Source organism: Apteryx rowi, unplaced genomic scaffold (genome assembly GCF_003343035.1).
Source record: "Apteryx rowi isolate R43461 unplaced genomic scaffold, aptRow1 scaffold_99, whole genome shotgun sequence".
In the NCBI taxonomy this organism is placed as follows: domain Eukaryota; kingdom Metazoa; phylum Chordata; class Aves; order Apterygiformes; family Apterygidae; genus Apteryx; species Apteryx rowi.
Genome location: NW_020451304.1, coordinates 2385417 through 2407855, shown reverse-complemented (window position 1 = coordinate 2407855; position 22439 = coordinate 2385417). Strand labels below are relative to the sequence as shown.

Here is a 22439-nt window from a genome sequence, read left to right as displayed (position 1 = left end):
TTCCCAGTATCTTGTTGCTTTCTGTTCTGTAAATACTGATGCAACTTTTTGGCTTCTGACTTTTCAAATACTCACTTTAGAGATTTTCTGAGAATAATTATATATGTAGAAGAAAACTCAGTGTAACACGTAGAAGGTAATCTRTGCATATGGCATCATACTGCACATTCATGTCTTTTTGTGTTTCCACTCTAGATACAGCATCATTAGTCAGYTGCATAGATATCTTTAAATCTTTATGTATATAGCTATGCAATATCAAGAGCTGATGATTTTTTCCTTAATTCAAAACAGATATCGACAATACTCTTACAAATCCTTCAGCTGCTGATGCATACAATGCAGACAGTGCAAGTATTTCAGTAACTTTTCCTTCAGTTCTTATTATTTCCAACCATTCATTTTGGTGTCTAATTTAAGCAACATTCAGAAAGATTCTTAAGCTACTGCCAATGAAAGGACAGCTGTAAAATGGAATTTGTTTGTTTTTCTTTTAATAGAAGTTTATAACCACATTTTTTTAATCAGCTCAAATTATGTGATATATTTATTATCTGTCTACTTGGTGTCAGGTTTTAAAGAAAGCAAATACAAYATCTGCTGTGAAAGTTAGCTGAGATTGATGTGTTATATGTAAAAAACAAAACAAAGAAATAAATTGTCTCAAGTCAGATAARCATTTCTGAGTAAAATATGACAATATTCTTGCAGATTTTTAATGGCAACCCACTTAAACTGCTTCTATGAACTTAAAGAAAGCATTGGCAAATATACACCTCTRAAAGATGAGAAGAGCCATAGGCTGGAAAGTCTTTGCTGGTGCTGTGCAGCTCRAGCGAGCTATTTATGGGCTGGCAGTGAAAGTATCCCTGCTACTGAATTCATGAAATGTGGCAGAAGATAATGTGGTTTTCAGGATGAACAGTATTCAGCTTTCCTCAAGTGTAACAAAAGGACCTGGTACCTTTCTAAGCAAGCTTTGAATCTGTAAATATTTATCRGTTTTAAAAGGAAAAATAAATCTGAATGATGCCATTCAACACAGTAGTAAACATACCTTGATCACAACCTTGGCATCACCTGAGATTATTTCATTCCAGCCAAGAAAGAAAATACATTAGTAACCAAGTGTCTTTCACAAACAAGGCGTGTTTCAGTAGACTCTGACTATTGAAGAAAGAAAAATCTAAATGATCTGTGTTAACTGGGACAGCGCTTTCCACTATTCAGAAAAAGCGTAAAAAAACAAACAAAAGCCCTGATTTGACTCCAGATTTTCCTGAGTAGTCCTGAGGAGACCTTTCAAAAAATAACTTGTTTCATAGACAACACAAGGCAAATAATAACTGTGAAATAATGTATACTTTCCTCCTACCCTCTACAGACGCTGAAGTACATATCAAAAACACCATGTAGGTACCAGAGTCCTGAGACTGTAAGAGATTTCCTCATAACAATGAAAGGCCATAAGCTAACCAAGTAAGTAGAGATGTRTCTTTAAATAAAAATATAAATTTGTGGGAATGTTTAAAAAAAAACCCACCATATGCACAATATGATAATCTGGTTTTGATTAATGTATTAACATATTCTAATTTTTTTCTGTCACTATTTATATCCTCATCCAAATATCCTTTTCTGCACTTGTATTAACACCTACATGCRTGAATATTTGCTTAAATAGGCCTGTGTTTTCCAGTGTTTTTCTCAAAGAGATTTTTGTCAGTATTTCTTTTTTAGCACAGTTTCACATGATCCAAGCACAAAGTAGAATTTATAAAATGTTTTGTGAGGAAGAACAATATAAGATGCAAATGGGTTTTGAATACAGCAAGGGAATTGTGATGAAAACAGCCTCAATTTATTATCAGCTTTCTCATTTTTATGAACTTTCTTAAGCAAAAATGCATTCATTCCTAAAAGTGGGAAAAGATGACTATATTGCAGGGAGGTAAGAAATAAATAAAATGATGATGCAGATGTATGCGAAATGTGTTCTTCTGAAGTTAAATTTTATGTGAATCTGTGAACCGCAGCTGCTTCACATTATCTCTCTTTAATCAGTGTTCAGCAAACTAAGGTTTTCATCTTTCCTGTTTGTGGTCTTTATCCACTGACATTTGTGTCCGCTAGGATTTCAGAGGTGTACATTGCTCAACTGATACACTATTCTGATAACAGAAGTTTTTTTCATAGTTTCCAGGAAAGCTGAACTATAGGTCATTCTTCTTATCTGGGGAAGTCCTGCATAGAAAATCTGACCGTTTTCTTTTGCAGTTACAAGAAGACTCAAAGGTCCTTTTTTCTCTTTGGCAGTGGTATGAATGCATATTTACAGTGCTTGAAACGCATAATCCTCTCAAACCTCTCTTCAGAGTGTGAATGAAGCCTGTCATAAACAATCAGACCCAAAAGTAATTGAATCAGTGCGTTTCTTCTTCGGATAGCTTTAATCAGTCATCTTTTTGTGAAAGGGTGCATTTAAAGCAGAAAGTACAAAGGCTTGGTCGCTTCTGAATGACTCCCTCTTCCCCATGAAGGGATGGTTTATGCCGTATAGACACTGGCTGCACTTTTCCTCTCTGCTGGTTCTTTAAGGAGTTCATGCTCTGGGAAGGAGGCTTTTACTGCTTTCGTTGCATCACAAAAAGAAATGCAAGTTGAGAGCATCTGGAGAGTGCAGTGCTACACGGGAAGTGTTTAGCCTGCCCAAAAGCATAGTAATTTGGGTAGAAAGCAGGTTCAGTCAGCTATTTCATTGACTTTTTTGTGCCAGCACTCTGCAGATACTTATCACAGCATCCAGTGCGTTAGCAGCTCTGATCCGAGCATTACTCTYGTTGCTGACATTGGGGTGGCGGTACTTGGAAGCTTTGTCATGAGTATTGCAACTTTGCTTGTACTGCTTTCTTTTGTAGAACTGAAATTGCCAGGTCAGTACGTCGGTGTTTAGTCCTCATATAGCTCATTTTATACAGCAGAACACTACTAATTTATATAGCAGGCAAGCTATCATAATTCTTTTCTGACACGGAGGTATTTAAGCATGGGGAAAATACGCTGCTTACTATACAGAGGTGATAGTATGAAAATGAAAGAGGTTATCTTAAAATCTGTAGCAAGCATCTCAGATTTCTGGTACTATGTGTGTCATCTTGCTTATGTGAAATAAGCTTGCTCAGTACGTGCAGGACAGCAGTTTAGGAAAGCAACAGAGGAATGCTGCATCACAGCAAAAACAGGAGGAAGTTAAAAAGGCAGAGCAGGGTTTTTCAGAAGTAGTTGAATGAGTTGGGAATAAAAGTCCCATTAAAAATCAAAGAGCTTTTTGTTCTAAGTCACATTTCTGAAATTCCTTCTGATAGAATTACTGAGGCAGAATTTGACCAGGACCTCAGGGTTAACACCAATACTCTTACAGAAAGTCATGAGAGCTCTGCTATTGCGCAGGAGATACCTTGCCTGCATCTGATCCCCAGTATGGTCTCTCTGAGAGTGAAGCACTAAATGACATTGGCCAGAAAGGCAGAGAATTCCAGCTACAAGATCTCCCGCCCTGCCCAGGTGTCTTGGAGGTTTTTTACCCAAATATTCACCTACCCTACTCCTGTTTGTTCTGTGAACTCTAATAGCAGTGCCRCAAAGGGTGAAATTGTTACGAGCTTTAATGAGCTTTTTGACTATTCTGTCTTCTTTATATGGATGCCAGAAAGTTCCTTTGTTTTTAGATATCATCCTCTGTCCTTTTTCTCTGAATGAGAGTTTGTAAGTATGAGAATTACTTCCAAGTTATTTTCATCTATATAACGGCAGAAGGATGAGAGTGAAGAGCAATCTGCTAGTTTAGGTTGAAAAAATAAACAGCATTTATGGCCTGTTAGAGCTCAGATTGGACTGTGATACCTTCATCACTTGAACATCTTTCACAACTTTACTCTTAGCTAATACCTTTGTCATCTGGGAAAGAATTTGCCAGCGCTGTGCTTGCCATGTACTTTACAAAATAAGAACCAGAATTGTTTAGCATGATCTTGGCACGTTTGGTTTCCCCTAATCTTTTCCATTCAGCCACTCCAAGCTAGAGGTATCAGAGCCATCTGGCAGCCACTTCTCACCAAAACACAGAAAGCATGTGGTGTGCAATTACCATATAATATGTTTTATGTTAAACATTATTGTGTTATTATCCACAAACATTATTATCCAAAGAACTCTTGAACTACCCTTTGGTTCATAACCAAGACCATTTCAACACTACTCTGTTGTTAAATAAATAGGAAAACTGAAGGTTTTAATCATTTCCATCTTGTGGGGTGAAGGCGATGTTTGTATAAAAGGTTCCACGCGAGGTTTCATTACAGTTAGCTGGTACAATACTTCCACTTTGAGAGGAAAGAAGCTGTGACATTTGCTCTCCAGACCTTGCTTACATGATTTTCTCAATGTAATGACCCTTCCTCCCACGAAGAATAATGAACTCCAGAGTCTCTTTGCTGCTTCCACACTGGGTGAGGCACTCGGAGAGATACTCTCTCCCTTAATCTCTTAGCTGCTCATGTGCTGTCTCTGTTGGTAACAGTTTTTTAAAGGTAGCTGATTTGATGCAAGATATATGTAAGATGATTTAGTATTGGCTTACTGGCAGAAGATAAAGGTATAATTTACTTAGTGTCTGTTCTCTTCCTGGGGATTGGTGCTGTGTTTGTGAAAGCATGAACTCAGGTGTGGTGTATCCAATTATTTGAGCTTCTGCAGTTGTATGATTTAAGAGCAAACAGCGCTTTTAAATATGTCATTTGATTTACTTTTTAAATAACCCTAAATAATTTCACTCATGGGGGGGGGTCCATTATCCTCTTCCACCATATAAACAAATTCTTCTGTGTAACCAGTGAGTGCCCAGAACTCCTCCAGCAGCAATTTCTGTTTTCTCACAGCAAGCGGAATAGAGTTTCTGGTTAAAAGGCACTGCTGGTCCAAACCCCCCGTCATCTACACTGCTTCCTTTGCAGTTTAAATTCCTTGTTATGTCTCTGCCTCTAATCGAGGAGAAAACAATTAAGCAGTGTTTGTGCTATTAATTAGGCTCAGCAACTTATTTTCTAATACTAAGACTTTGAAAATCGTTCACCAATTCAGGGCTTTTAACATAAGGAGAATTTGCAGCTATGTGTAAAAAAAAAAAAAAAAACCTGATGGTTGATGAGCTCCCTTTCCCTAGCCAGCATGTTATTGCAGCTCCCAAGCGCTAGGTCGTGCTAGTGTATATGAAACTTTCTGGGTAGTGAAGACCAGATACTGTCTAGAGAAGCACCGAGCTATGGATTGAGGCATGTTCTTTTAAAGAATGGAGCTTTAATCAAGTGAAATCTCGGTTTTCCTGCCCTTCTCTTACAAATAGCAATACGAGCCATGTAGATTGCATTGCTGGTATGGCTACATGTGATGTTCTAATGCGCTCAAGCTCTGGTTATAGAGCTGATAGCATGATGGGACCGGCAAATGGTCTGGTTCCASCAAAATCACTCCTGAGCCTTTTTTGTTTCTGTTATTGTTGATATTTGCTACTCAAAACATCAGTTTAAGAGACCAGTGTATCTTTTATCCTGACATTCTTCCACTTTGTGATGGGTTTTTCTAATCAGTGTAACAGGTAGAAAAAAAATCCTTTTTCCTAGAAGACAAATTTAAAAAATAAATACTAATGTGTAAAAACAGCTTATGTTTTTCAGTTTCAGCTAGCTACTTTGCTAAACGGAGCAATTTTAAAGCCATCTAAACATTTATTTCACTGATATGGTCAAAGTATGGCAAAGCACAGATTTTGGTTTTTTCCTTGTCATCAGTATTTCAGTAAAATTGAAACCATGGAACAGAGGTTTTTTAAATGAAAAAGCTCTGAGCTGACATCACAGGGAATTTTATTATTACCTTGTTGAGGCCTCAAGCTTTGGCTAAAGCTTCAGTACAGCGAGCCATGTTGTGCTTGGAAATACAGTATGCTGCTAGCAGCTAATTTTCCAGTCTTAGTCCTCTGGAATGGCTTAATATTTAGTAAGGTAGTGCATCTCATGAAAAGAACATTTATTAAGCTTCTGCTTTGTAATTGTGGTTAAATGTGAACTGGCTCTACTTGTATTTCTTCCTGTTACTGGTAACTTATGTTAGATCTAATTCTGGAATAATCGAATTTCCAATCACTGCATAGTATTTAAATTTTAAAATATGGACATAAACGTTGCTTTCTTAGTCTTTAAATCAACATGTTCAAGGAAATATTGAGCTGAGAATCAGTAGCACTTTTAGAAAGTTTTTTCCCTTATTACTGCCAAAAACTACAACAAAGGTAAACCTCTACAATAGTAAGGGCTGAATGAGTGATTTTGTGATTTTTGTCTCCTCCAGAGCTTTAAAAGTGTATTTTCTACGCCAAAGGCAGGAGGGTGTTAGTTTAACAATAGCCCCATTTAATAGTCTTGAGAAAGACTGTTGCATTTCCCACTGAATCAATGGATTTGAAATTAATCCTTTGATATATAGCAGTATTTCCCCAACTTTTTGGATTCATATACCGTTTTCAGCCCTCAGACCTAACTCTGGACAAATGTACCGACACTGAACGTCAGTGGAAACCCGTGCTGCGAATGCTGCCCAGTAGGTTTCCACAGACCGCCTGCAGAGCGTTACTGCCAGATCCTGTGATCTTGTTTCAGACAAGATTTCACACTGGTTGTCTTGGTTGACTCAAGGACCGTAGGATTTCACTCTTAAGTATTTTCAGCTAGTAATAAAATATGGTGTTGCATATACTGTTGTTATTTTAGAATTTTCCCAGCAGCTAAACAGCATACATTCCTGAGGATAAATCTGTCTCTACACAGTCACAGATTTTTCTTAGCTCTGTATGCTGGATCTTGGCACTAATACTCTTCTCTTCTTACCCATGCCTGTAGATYTTTTGCCAGAAAAACAAAACATGTATGCATATGTACTTATGCATATGCACCTTAGGAATTCAGTAGATTAGAAAAAGGGCAATATAAAGAAGTCTCATATAAGTATTTGGTTAAAATATAAATGCTCCAAACATATTAGGCTCATTGCTGATAGAAGATGATACATGTTGTCTTAATTTGCACAACAGTATGGAGTTTCTTTTAATTATTTTTTAGAATCCATGGGTTTAATATGCAGATGCACTGCAGCAATGTGCTGTTATTTCTGTCTATACTCAAAGTGATCTTGCACACAAGACAGTAATTTTTGTCTTCTAGGAGAATATTTTTGTGATGTTGAATATGGAGAAGTCCTACATCCCCACCTCTTAAAATATATACTCTTCCCTCAAACCAGGACCTCGGACCCATTTTCTTCTCCCATAACTGCACCCATTTTTTACCTCCTGCAAGCTGAGCTTTATATGTCCCAAAGCCTGCTCTACCTCCTTTCGCCCTCAGCTGGAAACGCTGCTCTTGGCGCTAGCTGCGTCTCAGCTGCTATTGGATGTGGCCAAGCAGCAATGATTGCCTTCGTGGGACTTCTCCCTAGGCAGAGCCTGCCTACAGGTGATTAACTCTGATTAGTGTGATCTTGCCTTTTTTTTTTTTTTTTTTTTTGTGAGAAAATGGCTCTCAACTGTCACTCATCTTATTTTTGTATTTATTCGTCTCTAGGTAACCAACAGCTTTCATGTTTCAAACAGTATTACTAAAATCCAAGTAGTCCAGAAGAAAAACAAGTAAATGACACAGCTTTTGGGGTCAGTTATCCTGAAAATATTCTTCGCTTTCTGTTTAGATAACTGGAATAGTTATCCTGTCTGTTTAGTGAGCAGGAATGTAAATATGCATGCTGTAGAAAGATTCAAGATGGATTCATCCAAACTGGAAAAAGTTTACATTTTTTTTTAGACATAATGAAGCATGAATGAAATCCAGGCTTATCATGTCTGCATCCGTATAAAATAGTGCAGTCAACTTTGATGCAGATATGAACCTGTTCAGGCTTGCAGGATTTGCCTTCTCTGAAGCTTATTTCTGATGGATTTGAGAGTATTTGGGTTCTGATTTGTGTACATGCTAGCAAGAAACTCTAGGTGCAGAGAGACTCTGGTCCTAGCAGTGAAGCTTTCATATTGACGTGAGAAGAGGTCAGTGCAGTGGGTACTGAGCCTCAACGCGGAGTCCCTGCAGAGGTAGGCTGCTTACTGCCAATGTTGGGCTGAGGATTCCAGTTTTCTATCAAAAATTGAACTTCCAAGGTGTTCTGTGAGCGTTTGCTTCAAAGGGATGCCAAGAGAACCCTTCTGGTTTCTCCATCCATTCGGAGTAGGAAAGGTCAGCAACGGTAATGAGGAAGAAGAGTCTGGACCAAAGCATCGAAGGATCCCTGAGGGGGTCTCAGATCACGTACTTGGAGCAAAGGTCTCTGTTCTGTACAGGCAGCGAGGAGAGCTGCTAACACTGACCTCCCAACTAAGCAGATGTCATATCTTGCACGCATGCATGCTTGGTATTTATTAAGTAATCTTGGCAGCTGGATATTTACTAAACAAAAGATAAAAGGTAAAATATTATTATTCTCGACTGTAGAAGGGAAAATACCTACCAATGCTGGTATCTAGTGTACCCATACTAGTATCAACATATTTGTTCACATGACTTCATTTACCCTCAATTATCCCTTTGTCACCTTGAAATATTTTGCCAAAATAAAATAATTTACTTTTTCATTATCAGAATGTTTAAATTGATCAGCAAATAACTGGCTGCATACAGCTTTTCAGATGACATTTACTGAATAGTTGGTCGTTTCCTTTTGTCTTCAGATTCAAACTCTATATATGTAATTCAATTGCATTGCTTAAATTGTAAATACATAATGTTAACATGTCTAAAGGTTATTATTTTTTCAGTGTAAATTAGTGTTTACAATTTCTAACACTGCAGCCCTCCTCAGGCACCTTCAGCTGACAGAAGATAAGTCATTTATGTGGCCTTTGGTTTTGGTACCCTGCTGCTAATTCATTTTTGATGTTCTGTAGTCATTTTTCCAGTAGGGAGCTTTGCAGATCAAAAACTGGCATGACATTTTTCAGATAACACATTTTAATGAGTTGCTTGCAAATTATCTCTCATTCTGGATATTCTGAATGATACTATCTTTGCTGAAATAATGTTCTTGAGATCAGTTTGTCCTGACTCTAAAACTTCTACATATTCCCTAATAATTTATAATGATGTTAATGGCTTATAAGCAGAATGTCTTTGAGAGATGTCCTTTGTCCTGTAGTTCTTGTCTTCAGGAGACATGAACAGTTTTGCTAATTGATTATTTTAGCCAAGATGTATAATTGTCTTTAATTTATTTCTGTTGTTGCCAGCTCTGCCAATAAACTTTCCTTAATAAACAAGGTGGAGCTCTATCTGTTTTAAAATAGCTCTGGATGAACGAGATTCCTGTTCTTTGGCACAGGCATGGTACGGCTTTGATTATTTGATTCTGATAATTTGTCTGTGAAATTTTGTATGAGTGTATACTGGGGGAAGAAAGTGTACATTTTTTCATGTAGGCAACAAAATTCAAATATATTATTCTGGAAAAAAAAAAAGAGAGAGAAAATGTATCTTCCATGAGCTTTTGTAAGAATCAAAGAATGGTTTTTGGTCCGGAGACGTGACGTAGCTATCTGATTGGATTGAATACCACACGTCTCGCTGCAAAAGTGAAGAAAGACTTGTCTAAAAAAGCTCTGTTCCAAAACGTGGCGTGTGAGCGTACAGTGCTGCGAGAAACCTGCCCAAAGCGTGGGTTCATTAAGCGTAAAAGTTTCCCGTGGTAAATAGGACTGGATGGGGGGAGTATTTTACAAATAGAGATCCTCATAGCTCTGCTCTGAGAGCTGCAAGCGTTCTCTCTGCTGTAGACGTCTGGAAACTGAGGCACAGACAAGCTGTGCTTGGCCAGGGACCATAAAGCAAATAACATCGCAAGCCAGGATTAAAACCACAGCTTCTGCGTGGCAGGCGAGCGCTCCAGGCGCCGAACCAGGCTGTTCCCTAGCTCTTGAGGAAAAAGCACTAAATCTGTCATACCTTTATTCAGATGAATTGGCCAGATTCTTTGTACGCCAAAGATGTTATTTGATATTCTTTCCCCAGCTCTGGCAGGACTTCTGCTTTTATGTATGGCGGTGATGTCTTTTGATACAATTTTAGAAGCTTTTCTTTTTTTTTTTTCTTTGATTCCTTACATCTCCTGCTCTCAATTTTAATTCTGGGCTGAAAGGATTTCAGTACTTGTGTCTAGTCAATATTCAGGTTTTTGTTTCTGTCCCTTTCATGGCTTATTACAGTAGCAAACAGCAGCAGCTATAATACTTTATCTTTCTGACAGTAAGGCAGCGGTTCAGTTTTACATTCAGCCAGGCTGTTAATAGTCTCCGCGTTGTTGTAAGCATCAAGCTGCTAAATAAATAGATACAATTGATGAGCGCAGGAAGGCAACGGGGGCACATTCACCGCTTCGCACCCGCGGAAGCCTGCTTGGCTTTCATCCTTGCTTCTCCCAAACCAACGCAAACGAACGTAGCTGGGTAATGAAGCTAATTCCGATTCCTTTGTGTCGTTTGTAAAATCGCGGTCTTCGGAGCCGAAGACCAAACGCTGCGCTGCCAAAGGGTTTATTAACAAAAAACAATGCAGACAGTTGCCCTGTAGGAGAGAAGGGAGAAWGCAGTCACTGCAGTGCGAATTACCTTTAAATATTCTGATTTATACTGTGGTTGACACAAGGGACCTTCTCCCCAGTATCTTCCTGTATTTTTGCTGCCTGTGTACGCCCGACAGTTCGTGAATGAAAGGCCTGGCCGAGCGCCATGGCCACACAGTCCTTTTAAGTATTATTTGATGGTGCCTTCAAAGAATATAGCAATGTCTAMTATGTACTGCGTTAAGGGCCTTTCCTTTCCTCCCCCCACCCTCCATTTCTTCCCTGTTCTCAAACCTCCCAAATCCCTTCTTCTAGAGCCCTCACYACTTAATCGTTCTGCTCTCAGTCTTGCCATCTGTAAAATGGGGATAATGATCCTTCCTGCTTTGTACAAGACTTATAAATAAGTGCAGGCAAACTCTGTGAACTAGTTTAATCATTGGTATTTCTTAGAAAACACTTTGAAACCACAGTTAACATATTTGCTTTAAGGACATGTATTTAGGCACCTTTCCTTTAAGGAGTAAGTTCATGACCCTGCTTGTAAGGGCAAATCCTGAGGTACAGGTAGAAGCATCTTTCCTGTTCTTGCACAGAAATACTCTTACAGGTGAGACTGCATGTGTGATCAGTATAACCTCTGCTACGGTTGTTGGCATTCGTCCACATGCCAAATATCACTTTACTGCAGCCTTTTCCTGAAGACTGAGAAAAATTTTCTGCTGTGGTTCTGTGGAAGTAGGAAAGAAAATTAGAAGGGTAAGATGGTATCCAAAATGTTTGAGCTTGCTTTTCAGACAGATGTGGTGGGCAGTTTTGTGGCTGGTTGAAATGAAGGGTTTTTTCTTTTTTTCTATATTTGTGAGTCCTAATTCCTTATACGCTTCTCTAATTTTGAAATTTAGGGGGCAAACAATAGGTCAATTTTAAAGTAAATGTAAATTCAGAAAGATTTGGAATTGTAAAAAGCTTTGTAACTGTTAAATTGATGTATGGGAGGATTTCTTGGAGTTTCCTGGTGTCAGTTATTTTTTTTATTTCACAAATAGCACATTTAAAAATTGTAAGCTTTTCTTCTAAAGTTGAAAGTCCTGGTTAGAATTATTTGCCAGTGTTTTATAAAAATGGCAGCTGAGCGGCTCAGGGACGAGGTGGAACAGTCGAAAATTTTTCCTTGTTAGGATTTTGTTTTGTCACTAGCAGGCCAGATCTAAAAACAACAATCCGGGTGCCATCACGTTGAGCTATTTTCCGTCCTTAAGGGCTATGAATACACATCACAAAACCCTCCGCTATAGTTAAATCCAGCAGAATCACGGCCCTTAGAGGTGAAAAAGAGCCTGTTAGATCACCCGGCCTTTGGTAACGCTGGATTTTTCCTTCAGGAGGCATCAGCCAGGAAAATTTTATGCTGCTGCTGCTCGTTCCGTGTGTTCGGGGGATAGACGAAGGGCCTTATTCCCCGGCTGCGGGCCGGCTGCCGGCATAAGGATTAAATTTGCTCCCTCTTGACAYGTGTGCGTGTGCAGCCGAGCAATGCATCGCTTGCCGTAGGCTTCCCCGGAGGGTGGTAAATACTCTGGCGAGCGCACACGCGTGAGTGCTGGCGTACTGAAGCGCCTTGCAGCATTATAAGCCGGTAGCTGGTGCTGCATTTCAAAGGCAGCCGGTGTCGGAGGCCGACAGAAACGGAGCCGGTATCTCTGAAGTATCCCTAGGCAGATGGACAGTGACCCRTTAGCACCGCGCTGTTAATTACGGCGTCTGGTCTCTCCTGAAAGCCGTAAAGTTTCCTTCTGAAACCCCCCACAGGTCCAAGAAATTGAGGAGAAACTGTTCAGAATCCGTTTAAAAATGCCTTAAAGGTGCCCTTTGAGTCGCACTAAATCCCGAGCTTTAGTTCTCCAAAATCGTCGTTCGCTGCCGTGTGACAAACCGCAAGACAGCGCGTGTTAACTGGCAGTTTTCATTTTCATGTTCTGTGTGCGATAATGAAATGCTGCCTAAACACAGATGTCTGTTAGGAGGAGATACGTATCTACATTGAAGATTTTTTTCCCCCAAAATGTATGTTTAAGTTCCTTTACGCATTATATCTATTATTATTACATTGTAGCTACATGTTTTTATAGTAAAGTGCCTTTTTTAGTGCTTCATATGCCCTTTTAAACATGTCTCTTACATCTCTAGCAGTCCCATTTTAGCGTGCTTTTCTGCGCTAAAACACAAAGAGCAGCTCAGATCATTAGCCATGCTGCTGTTCTGTGATCAGTGGTAATGTTCTGAGCTTCTGAGATTAATGGAATACGTATTACCGGCCTATGACAGCTGTTTCGGACTTTGGTATTAGAATGATTTGTATTTCAATAGGGGYTAAAATCAATCATTTTTGGCTGCAGCGCTATTGCTCAAATGTTGTGGTTTGAATTTCATAAAAATGCTTATTTGAGCGCATCTTCCCCCCCCAAAAGAGAGAGATGTTTAAGTATCCGTGAAATTTTTTCCCCTCATACCCATTTTTCTATTTTAAAGATCAGAGTCTTTAAAAGGAAGATGTGTGAGATCTCTTYATTTCTAGAGGAAAAAGTAGAGCTGTTCAGCTACAGTGAATCCAGAAAAACAGTGAGCATAATTGTGGTTCTGAATTTATTAGGAACTTTAACAAGGGCTTCTGTGGTGCTAAACTGTCTCTCTGAATATTAWAATGTTTTTTGTGCTTAAATATCAATATCAGGCTAGTTTTACTGGCTTTTCCCCCCTTGCAGGCAGGGGGGAATGGAAATTGAACCATTAAAAATACAGATGCAGCACAGTTTGTATCTAAAATCAGAACACAAAAGTTAACATTGAGGAGAAGTGCTGCTGCGGTCAAGGCACAGGACTGCCCATCTGGATGCACAGAAGCGCTTTCTGTCTGCCTCTGAGCGTGGGCAGATGGTCAGACGTGTCTGAATTACTGTGGCGGAAGGAATTGCTCCTTGCCGGTTAACCTGCAGTGAGCGATCCCACCTTTACAGCTCACGTGCAGGTTGAGTATTATTTTCTTTGGCAGTTTCTGTCTCTTTTTTACCTTGCTGGTCGCCCAACTGTATGGTGGGACTGTGCAGTGAACCAAGTCAAAGCAACCCAGSGAAGAGAAGTGGTGTTTTGGATCCAGCATGGTTCCCCCTTGGTTTGCTGCGCCTTGCCCGACAGCCGCAGAGGCRCAGCTGAACGGTCGATGTGCTCAGRAACAGAGGACRGAGGGCGTAAGCCATCGTTTTCGCCCAAAGATGTGTGTGTGAAAGTACAACCGCAACCCACTGTAATAATGTATGAAAAAATACACTGGTTTAAACCCTGTGGTTTGCAGACAGTATGTGTGACCAAGTGGTTTCAAGCTAATTTTTAACTTCTTTGGTTTGATAACTGTGCTTGAGGTCACTTGTCCATAGCACAAGACTCTGCAACCTTTGACAGCTGTTTAGCATTTCTATACAGCAATTAAGAGAGTAACTATGCAGGTTAAATACTGCCTGTGCAGTCGTGAATTAAGGGGATCCACTTTGCCGCCTTAGACAATAGGCGGCAATAGCAATGTGTCTAGACACACAAGGAAGTACTATATTCAAAATACCCAAATTATCATGGCAATTAAAGTATGAGACCACACCACAAGCCCAGTCAAAATTATTCTTGGCAGCAGCTTTTCATCCCTAAGTTATCTGGAATGTGTTTGCATCTTATGAGTCATTTTTTTGGGCATCCTCAAATTATATAGTAATTCAGAGTGTTTTATGTTTTGCTTTTAAACAGAGCAGAAAAGCTACAGTTGCTTAACCACAGGCCTGTAACAGCAGTTGAAATACAGCTGGTAAGTAACAACACTCCTAACTATTCAAAGCTCTTAAACGAAAGCAGCTTTAACCTTGAAGATTAATTGAATAATTACTTTCTCGTGGTCAGTGATTGAATGTATCCTTTCATACACCTCTTTACATTCATGGTTCCTAATCCCCTCTGCTTCCGCTCTGAGACCTCCCTTAGAGACCAGCCCATCCTTCTCGCAGACATATTCTCCACCCTTGTGTTTGCTTCAGTGTCACGTATTGAAAATACCCAACAAAATTATTAAAAGGTTAGTTAYGGTATTGTGCACAGAGAATATATTTACCTAAGACTTTCTGCTGCTGCTCTGTAACCAACTACTTCATTTTTTGACAACTGTAATGAGGTGATTGTTTCTATGATTGCATTTTATGTTATAATAAAACCAAACACACTGAAAAAGAATGAGTAATGGCTGATACTGTGTTTTGAGCAGTTGGGTAGAATAAGAAATGAATATAAACAGGCTTTCTGGTGGTAAGTAGCCATTGTCAATCTGTTAAGCATAATTTTGATGTAAAGAGAGGTTGTCCCTAAATAGAAATAGATGGGCCATATATTCTCTGAAGCATCTCTTTAGGAATACAGAGTCTTGTGGTAATAAAGAGATTATTATAATAAGAATATTCTTTTAATAAAGGTCTCTTACATTGAGAACATCTGTTTATAATCTTATCCTGAAACCAAACTGCGTAATAACAGGTTCGTATTTGCTGCAAAAAAGGGAAGGATTAAAGAAATACTAGTGGGACTGCTTTTCTTTTGTAGCCAAGGAGTAGCCATCCTGGTGCTGAAAGCATCTCATATGAGAATGCTTCTAGTCAAGGAATTAATTTTGTGTTCTGTGACTGGAGAGATCAGTGTCAGTCTTGTCATCGACCCAACCAAGAGCATTAAAGCTTCATCAGTTTTGCTTAGGAAGTTATTCATAAGTGATGATGTAAAGCCTTTCTCATACCTTTGTCAGCTTYATCTGTTAGACACAGATTCATTGTGTCCCAGCTTAGGCCATCTGCTGTCTTTTTTTTTTCTTTTTCTTKAAATGCATTAATGTTTTTGCTCCTTTGAGGTGACTCTATTTTTGTCTGCCTTTTTCTTCCTCCCCTCAGTTCATTATTATCTTACCTATCCATGTAACATTGAAAATAGCTTTGCTCTTGAGTCATGTTTCAAGTCCAGGCGGCAAGTATAAGAAAATAAGATCTCTGTATTAGAAGTCAGGTTTTTGTAGAGAGAGTTGTACTTCAGATATTTCAAGGTTAGTAATGTCAAAGTTAGGCAAAACTCRTTGCTAAAACTTGCAGAGTACAGATATGCGATGCGAGTTCAATGTCAGTTCATTAATGGTATGTAACCCTTCTYGAATGACCACAAGCAACTGCTGGAAAATGTAATGTTAGTACATTTGGGGACTGGTCTGGATTTGTATAGCCATGGAAGGACTGGGGATACAGTTATTTCTGTTGTTACATTGAGGTACCCCTGCAACTTCAGTGCAAATTTCTCTAAAACAGGTATTACATAAATTAGGTGGGCTGGATTGTTAACGCTGTGTCAAATTAAACCTCCCCAAATTGCAGTGCGTAACTCTTTCATCAAAGCACATCAAAGTCTTTTGAGAGTAATATATGCTAGGAAATTGCAGGCCATTTTTGTTGGTGAAATACTGAGACTAGGAGCCATGGTGAGCAAGTGATTTTGCTTTTGGATTGCTGTCATGAATCATTTTGGTTTCTGCTGAGACGGGAGAAAGAGATTGCAGCAATGCAACATCTTTGAACATAGAGAACTTCCATCTTCTCCGAGCATCTGAGTATAAAATAATGCAGAGCCATGGAGGCTACCGGTATTTTGTTCTTTGATGTCAGCAGGAGAAGATTGCCTGTAAATAGATTTTGTGGAGGCAAGTAAGGCATCTCCTTACTGCAGGAGATGTATGAGAGACAACATACAGRGAAGTGAATACTAGGTCTAAAATTGACTTGATTCTCTTTTCCTGGGACTCCCCCCGCCGCTTAAAAGCTTTGAGTCGTTCCTGGAGTTGGAGTCAGAAATAAATGCTATTGAAAATTTCTGACCATTTCATAAAATGTAGGCAAATCAATCATATATTTTTTTAAAAAGTCAGTTTTAAGATACCAAACAAGTCATATCTCTGTGTCTTACTTGCTCAAATAGTTTTGATGCCTCAAACTTTTATTCAGTGCTGCCTGTACATAGAGTGGAATCCAATTTACCCTGATACACTTTTCATAATTGATGTGAGGCAATAGTTGTATTTACTTGCTTGTTACTTTTTGCCTTTCTGGCTTTTTGTTGTTTACTCTCCCTCTATAAAAGTCTGTGTCTTTGTATGCAAAGAATAGATCAATTTAGATAAAATAATACTTAAACCGAAAAGTGAATTTATGTTTTGGTGTTTTGATCTCATGTTCTTTCATAAGTCTTTAAGCATGAATTGTCATATTTTTTCATCTTTGTCCTTTCCGGAGTATGGGCTAGGTTTTATTTTCAAACAACAATAGCAACAAAATGAGCATGAAATTCTAATTCATATCCCWGTGGGTAAAACACTACACATTACAGCTATCTTGACCTCCTGTTTTAATCTTTAACATATGTTGTTCCTGGCTCAGTGATTCACAAAGGGGAAGAAAGACAGTGATGTTGATCTAACTGTGACACTGGTCCAGATTTATTTAATGCGGAATAGTGATGGGTTGGAAGATTAAGCAGCTTCTCTTTTAATGAACAAATTGCTCCACGTTCCTCTCTCTCARTGGAAAAGTAGATTTTAATTCTGTGCTTTTTAAAACTAGATTTCCATCTCGGAGAGCTTTGTRCCTCGTGACACATGCTCTGCATAACCTGACTGGCAGAGTGTCTTTTATGGTTGAATAGAAAATAATTTAATGTATTCTTCTGGAAAATGGAAGATGTTAGARGATTTAAACATTTTATTTTCTCAACAATATATTTTGCTTCCCACTTTGCGTGCTTGGTTAATTATCTCTCAGAGGGACATTAATCCTATCAATCAGCCTTTTACTTTATTTCTTTTTTATGTTGTTTCTTCTATTAGCATGCTGGTGCTGAGCAACTTTGAATTACTGCTTGAGAAGGCAATAGCAGTCATTTTCTCACAGAATATGTACCTCCTACACTGGAATTAGATTATGTGCTTGATAGCTTTTGAAGTGATCAGAACCCCCTTTTTTTAATTACAGTTTATAGATTTTTAATAAAATCCATAGTTCAAATGAGCAACAGCTTTTAACTCACAGACTGTTCTGTTCAGTGGCGCTGAGGTTTGTTACCCTTCAAATAWTACATATACTCGAGACAGTTTTTCAGTTCTTTTCAGAATTTTTAGAGTTCTTCAGTGTGGATTTATTTATTCTCCAGTGTTTGTGGTATATTGTCTTGTCTCTGGAGGCTAAATGAAATAAATATTAGTTTGAAAGCTTAAAAGAAGCACAGAGAGGATGATAAAGTCTCTTGTACTTTGCTTTTACTTGGGTAAGCAGAAACGATGAGGTGCGATTATAATAAGCGACAGCRTGTTCCTAAAGCATTTGCCCTTGTTTCACCAAGTAAAGAAAAGTCTAGACAAGTATGTGTGTATAAGAACATGCACAGATTTGCATGTTTATTTTATGAATAGCAAAAACACTTTGTTGATCTTCAGCTGAAATAGTGTTGATGGTCAGGTTACCTGTTATTCTCACATCATCAGCTTTCTGCTTTGTCTTCTTGAGAAATAAAACCTTTAAAAGCTTCTACAAGTAACTTCGTGCTGCGAGAATTTATCAGCAAGGTTTTGATGTGACTTATCACATAATGTAATTCTATTATTACATTCTGATTTGGTAATTATCGTTATTTCGTGCCTCTGAGAAGTTCATACATAGTGTTTAATTAAGAAAAGCTRCTGTTCAAATGCGCAGCTGGGAAAGGCTGCATGGTAATAAAGTATTCCACATGCACATTTGTTTAATAAATACAGCTCCGGTTCCCAGCAGCAGTCACATTACTGAGCAAGGCATCTGCCAGTGTTTAATGCCGCAGCTGACGAGCAATTCATCTTTTCATCCTCTCTAAGAGGATTCTCGGGATGGATGGCGGATGCGTGTTTTATTTTGCTACGTTAGAAAATCCATGCATAGATTTAACTGGAAATAAAGAACAGAATTGGCAGGCCATAAGAAATGCCGTGCTGGGCGGTGATAAAGGTCAGTCTCCTCCAATATCCTCTCTGAGGTGCTGACCGCTGATGGGTGCTTAGGGGAGGAGAGTGGAAAACAGAACATGGGTGGCTATCCTTCTCTTCACGTGCTCTCCTTTCAGTAAATGCTCGCTTAATTTTAAGCACTTCAGCTTACAGTCCAGTGAAGTTAGCTGGACCTCTTACGTACTCTTATGAACTGCAGAAGAAAYGTGCCCTTTTTTAGCTCTAGGAATTTTGTACCAATTAAATTACAAAATAAAGTTTTGCTGCCTCCTTGCTTGGTTCCTTCTTTGGCCCTCTTATAGATGATAATATTTAGAGCATTAGGTAGGGGGAAAATTAAATGTGAAAATTGCTTATTGTATGAATATATTGCCATGAGAGTTTAATAACTGTTAATGGTTTGTGTGGAATAGAAGCTATTGTTGAGGCCTAGCTTGACAATAAATTAATCTTAATCACGTAGCTGCGTTCTATAGAAAATTTATAGAAAAAAAGAATGACATTGATATGTTATATTATCTGCTACAAAAACACTTTATAGTTATTTGGGGGTAATATAAACTTGAATGCTGAAAAGCAGTCATGACCTTGGAATTATTTATTAGAACAAGAAGCATCAACAACATGGTTTCTGCCTTTTTTTGTGTACATTTCAAGAACATCCTTGCTCTCAGCCTTGGAAAAGAGACGTGCTTGTCTTGCTGCACATCAGGGTGCTTTTTATCTATAAACTATATTATTGTAACATTGCCTAGTTCCACTAGTTGCACAAAACCGTGAATATTGAAAACACACAGCTCTGTGGAAGCTTCAGTTGAGGATACCCCACAGTTTGCACATGGTACCATCTGTGGGGATGATCTATTTCCATTTGGCTTGTGTGGCACTGCCAACATAAATATCTTATGTCATATACTTCTTAAAAACATTTGCATTTTTGTTTTCCCTAGTGTAAACTTTGCATTCCTGACCGCTTACAGTTTGAATCTGTTGCTGTAGCAGTTTAAGCCAAATTCAAGTTAGAGGTTAGCAGGGCTTTTTGATAGTCGTTCCTGTATTTGTAAAATTCTTGCTGGGAAAGTAAGTACTTGAATATAATGGTTTCTTTTTCCCTTTTATGTTTTTTTTCTTGTGCATAATTTCTCTCCTGATCATCATAATGTTATTTCCTAGTACTATCTTTGTCTTATAGATGCAAATCAGAAGACTGTGCTAACATCTGTTGACTCTAGAATGAGTCTGAGTCACCTTCTGTTTCCTTTGCTATCTGGTTTCCTTTAGCACAGTGTCATTTCTTTCTTTACGTACATGGTCTCTGTGCCTCATTTTTGAGTTTTTCATTCTGGCTCGCTGCTTGGCTGTTTCCTAATTGCTTAGGTTTTCAGAAGTCCCTGCTCTTGCTGTTTCCCTGAAGAGTGGAAAAATTGAATTTTATAGCTTATGCTTTTGTTCCTTTGAACTCTTGAATGGTAATACAGCAAATGAGTGCTGAAATATCAACACGAATAATAAGCTGTCCGTCCTGCCAGATGCAGATTTCTGTCTATCCGTGATTGCTGTGTAAGCGCTGGCAGTGAGATGCATGCCTCTGGGCCGCTGAGAGGTGAGCCCTTGATGAATTTGCTACAGCGGTTTAAAGAATTACCATTTCCCTCTAGCAGAGACTGCTAATCTGACAACAGGAGGGGATTTGGAACTACATTACCCTTTCCTCAGCGCTGTGTCCAGCATCTTGCTTTACAGCCTCCTTTCTCAACAGTTTTGTCTGAGACAGCAGTTATAGCACCAATGTGTCTGAAACATGGGAGACAATTTCCTTTCATCGACTCTCTGGTAAACTGTGATTTCTTAAACTGCCAGAGCAGTCACCAGAGCTCATCTGTCAGTGTCCCGAGTTCCTATCTGCAGCTTGCCAGTCCTGCAAGCTTTTGTCTTCAACCAGTACAAATGCCATCAACACGACTGTTCATATTAGGAGCTGCAGCGTTGCTCGTTCAGCCCTCAGGAGCTTGTGGGAAGCTGTGATTAGACATTCATGTAAGCATATTCGGCCTTAAATGCAGAGGTTGGGAAGAGCTGATGCTAATCCAGAAATCACTCCGTATTATCTCTTGAGAAATTCTGATCCAATCCTTGTGTTTGACTCAGGTCACCTGAAGCAAGCACCTGAAGGAGAAAGTGCTTGGTGAAGAAAGGGAAAGGAGATGTCTAGGAAGGGATGAAATTCAAATGTGAAAGGGCAGACTTCGTGTGATCCAATAAATCAGATCTAAGCCAGGCAAGGTGCCAGTTTTGTGAAAGCTTGAAAACAGTGGGATGGTAACAAATGCGTCAGGCATTGGCCCCTGCAGAATAAATCAGTCTTGAGTAATTTTGCCTGTCCAAAGGATGTGGGCTTTTTTCTTTGTTATACGTCTCCACCGTTCCTGCTGCTATGGGGCCATCACCTTTGGAGTTCAATGCAGTAGTGATTAATAACACTGTAATCYGGTCCAAAAAACAGACCGACCATGCTTTACGCCACTTAGCAGCACAGACCATCATTCCACAGAGGATCTCATCCTTTGCTCAGGATGGTCCGCAGAAACAGTCACCTGCAAATGGGTATTCGTGGTTGGCCCTTTGCTACACGACTGGATTCTACTTTGCTTGATTTCTTCTCTTCAAGGATCTGCAGACAGTGGCCGGTGAAAGATGAGCAGATTGGTCAAAGAGGGCTCATAGGGCACTGGAAAAAGTTTTTAATTGAACATATCACTCTTCTGGTTTTAAAAGGGAAGATGCATCTGCATAGCTGCCAATTTAGAGCCAGAACTGATTAAACCGACATTGACTTGGAACCATAATTAATATACATCACCACTCTTCAAAGGAGATTTGAAAGGACTTTGTATAAAAAGAAAATCTCAAGCCCCACAGTCCTCATTGGTTTCGTTTGCGTTTGAAGAGTTCATTTGGCTTGCTTTTCCAGCCCTCTGACAAGCTTTTCCTTTTAACAGCTGGCAATAAATTAGGGCAGTTGTTTTTACTGGTAGCAGTGATACAAGAGTTGTCACAGCTCCACCGCAATAGTAGCTCCCTAATTAATCCTAGGGAATCTTACTGTTGACTSCTGACAGCATGTTTTGTGTTGTTCATAGCTTTTACATGCTTTTATATTCAGGATGCTTGCAATCTAAGTAATCTCCAACAAAATATGACTGTTCTAGGATCAAATGGCATCTTTTATGGCCTCATTACTTATCTTCTGGAGGAGGGATAAGACACCAAGATTCGGGTAACCACTTTCAGGTTACCTCGTTCTCCCATAAAAGCACAGCGAGTTAGGAAAAYAGGTCTGGAAGGCGGCTCTGCGCATCAGCTAAATGAAAGGCCTGGCTCCAGGTGTCTGGTGTGTGGGCTGGGAGAGGCGTTAGGGGAAACCAGGGAGGAAGGCCTGTTCCGAGTGCTTTGTTTTCCGTGTTTTAAAGAAAATAGGGCCTCATTAARGACTGCCAATTGCCATGGCTAATGGTGGAGCTCTTTTTTCCCTTTTAAAATATTGTAAGAGTTCAACTTACAATATTTGCTTTTGTAATGAGCTAATTTTTTGTAATGCTTTTGTAATGAGCTAAGACAATGCCTTACGTCC

The 22439-nt window shown here is 39.1% G+C and overlaps 1 protein-coding gene across 1 annotated transcript in view; it reads left to right on the top strand.

Annotated features, from left to right (window-relative positions):
- The window catches only part of CRCP (CGRP receptor component), a 34100-nt gene that overhangs the window by 10311 nt on the left and 1350 nt on the right, over positions 1–22439 (top strand). Inside the window, exons 4-5 of the mRNA XM_026055256.1 lie at positions 1385–1479; positions 14506–14563. Coding sequence (XP_025911041.1) covers positions 1385–1479; positions 14506–14563 — 153 coding nt within the window. The remainder of the gene's footprint in view (positions 1–1384; positions 1480–14505; positions 14564–22439) is intronic.